Below are 1,788 nucleotides of genomic sequence, written 5' to 3'. Positions count from 1 at the left end.
GGGGACTCCCTGTGCCCGGGGACTCCCTGTGCCCGGGGACTCCCTGTGCCCGGGGACTCCCTGTGCTCGGCCCTTTGCCAATCCACACCTCCCAGGTGAGCCGGAGGTCACTCCCTTGCCCATGAGAATCGTGTCACACAAACAGATCTCCTCACCCCCCCATGCCAGGGAAAGCACAGCTGCTGGCCTGGCACTGCCAGGAAGGGGCTTCGCCAAGGTCCCACCTTCCCTCCCTCCGGAAGCCGCGTCCCACAGGAACACCAAGGGTGCGGCAGCTGGGATGGGATTCACAGCCCCATCCCCTTCCCCACCCCCCATTTCACACCCATCCCTCCCCCACCCGCTTGGAAATCTCCCCCAGCTCAGAAGTGACCTCCCTGTGGCATTGCCCAGCCCGGAGGGGAGCGATGACCTCCCTCCCCTGGGCGTCACCACCTTGTCCCACGTTTCTCCATTGCCTTCAGCTGCAGGAGGGAGCCACTCCCATCCCACAGCTCTGTTCTCCCCACGCTGCCTGCCTTTGGGATGGGCGGATGGAAGGGGCTGGAAAGTTCCACCTCTTGTTGCTGCTGTCAGGAGTCCCAGCCCAGGGACGGGAGATGGTGTCAGGCACCTCGACGGGCCGGGGCTGCCTCCAGAGTGTCTCCAGAGCGTGGCACAGGTGGACAAAGCCCTTGGCTTTGGTTGACTTTGGTGACTCCGTGATCCCTGTGGATGGAGCTGGTGCTCCTGGAGTGACGGCCATGCCCGTGTCCGTGAGATGTCCCTGCTGCCCCCGGCGTTGGCACAGGCTGGGGAGTCCCACTGGGGGACTCTGACAAGGTGCTGCCACCACCGAGTCTCCAAACCCGCGGAGGAATCTCCGAATTCCCGGGAATCCAGCACAGCAAAGGCAGCACCAGCTCCCGCCAAAGCCCCCGGAGAGGGTCCCGTGCCCCTCCTGGCTGGTGAGCGTGTCCTGGCCGTGCCCAGCCCTGTGCTGGGCAGCGTGGGCAGGGCTGGGAGCTGGGCAAACCCGGGGGTCAGCACAGTGCCCAGGGCCAGCCCTGCACGTCCAACAGTCCGAGCGCGTCTCCTGCCTCCGCCATCAACCACTCCATAAATAAATAGGTTAAATAAATAAAGTGACAGATCCGGGCCGGGGAGGGGCACGGGGAGGGGCACGGGGAGGGAGGGAGGGAGGGAAGGGGCGGGTCCCCCGCCGGGCCGTTCGTGTCTCACAAACACACGCACACAAAGCAGCTGCAGACAAGGACGAGCGGGGCCCTCCCTCGGCCCCCCGGGGCTCAGTCCGGACCGGGGCTCCGGGACGTCACTCCTGAGCTGGCATCTGAGCTGGCATCTGAGCTGGCATCTGAGCTGGCATCGCGGCGGCACAGGCGGCGCCGGAGGTGAGGGACACGTGGGTGGTGGAGGAGGGCAGCGACCGCGGCGTCTGGCACCTGGGGGACAGAGAGGGGCACTGCTGGGCTCTGCTGCCCCTGCCCTGCCTCCCGCTGGGGACACACATGGACACACTGCCCTGCTCTGCTGCCCCTGCCCTGCCTCCCACCGGCCCCAAAATCCCCCAAATCCAGCTGTTTTCTCTGTCATTTGCAGGCAGCACCCTGTGCTGGGCAGGGCAGCACCTTGTGGGGGGATATCCGAGTATCATGGAATCATGGAATGGTTTGGCTGGGAAGGGACCTCAGAGCTCATCTCATCCCACCCCCTGCCATGGGCAGGGACACCTCCCACCAGCCCAGGTTACTCCAAGCCCCGTCCAACCTGGCCTTGGACACTTCCAGG

General features: G+C 65.5%; 1 protein-coding gene across 1 annotated transcript in view; it reads right to left on the bottom strand.

The window, feature by feature from the left end:
• Nucleotides 1-6: 6 nt before the first annotated feature.
• LOC108510264 (kinesin-like protein KIF3C) overlaps nt 7-1,788 on the bottom strand; it is a 13,098-nt gene continuing 11,316 nt past the window's right edge. The window contains exon 4 of the mRNA XM_017839933.1: nt 7-1,442. Coding sequence (XP_017695422.1) covers nt 1,313-1,442 — 130 coding nt within the window. The 3' untranslated portion in view covers nt 7-1,312. The remainder of the gene's footprint in view (nt 1,443-1,788) is intronic.

This window comes from Lepidothrix coronata, unplaced genomic scaffold (genome assembly GCF_001604755.1).
Source record: "Lepidothrix coronata isolate B3197 unplaced genomic scaffold, Lepidothrix_coronata-1.0 Scaffold584, whole genome shotgun sequence".
Taxonomy (NCBI): Eukaryota; Metazoa; Chordata; class Aves; order Passeriformes; family Pipridae; genus Lepidothrix; species Lepidothrix coronata.
This window is presented reverse-complemented; position numbering and strand designations above follow the sequence as displayed.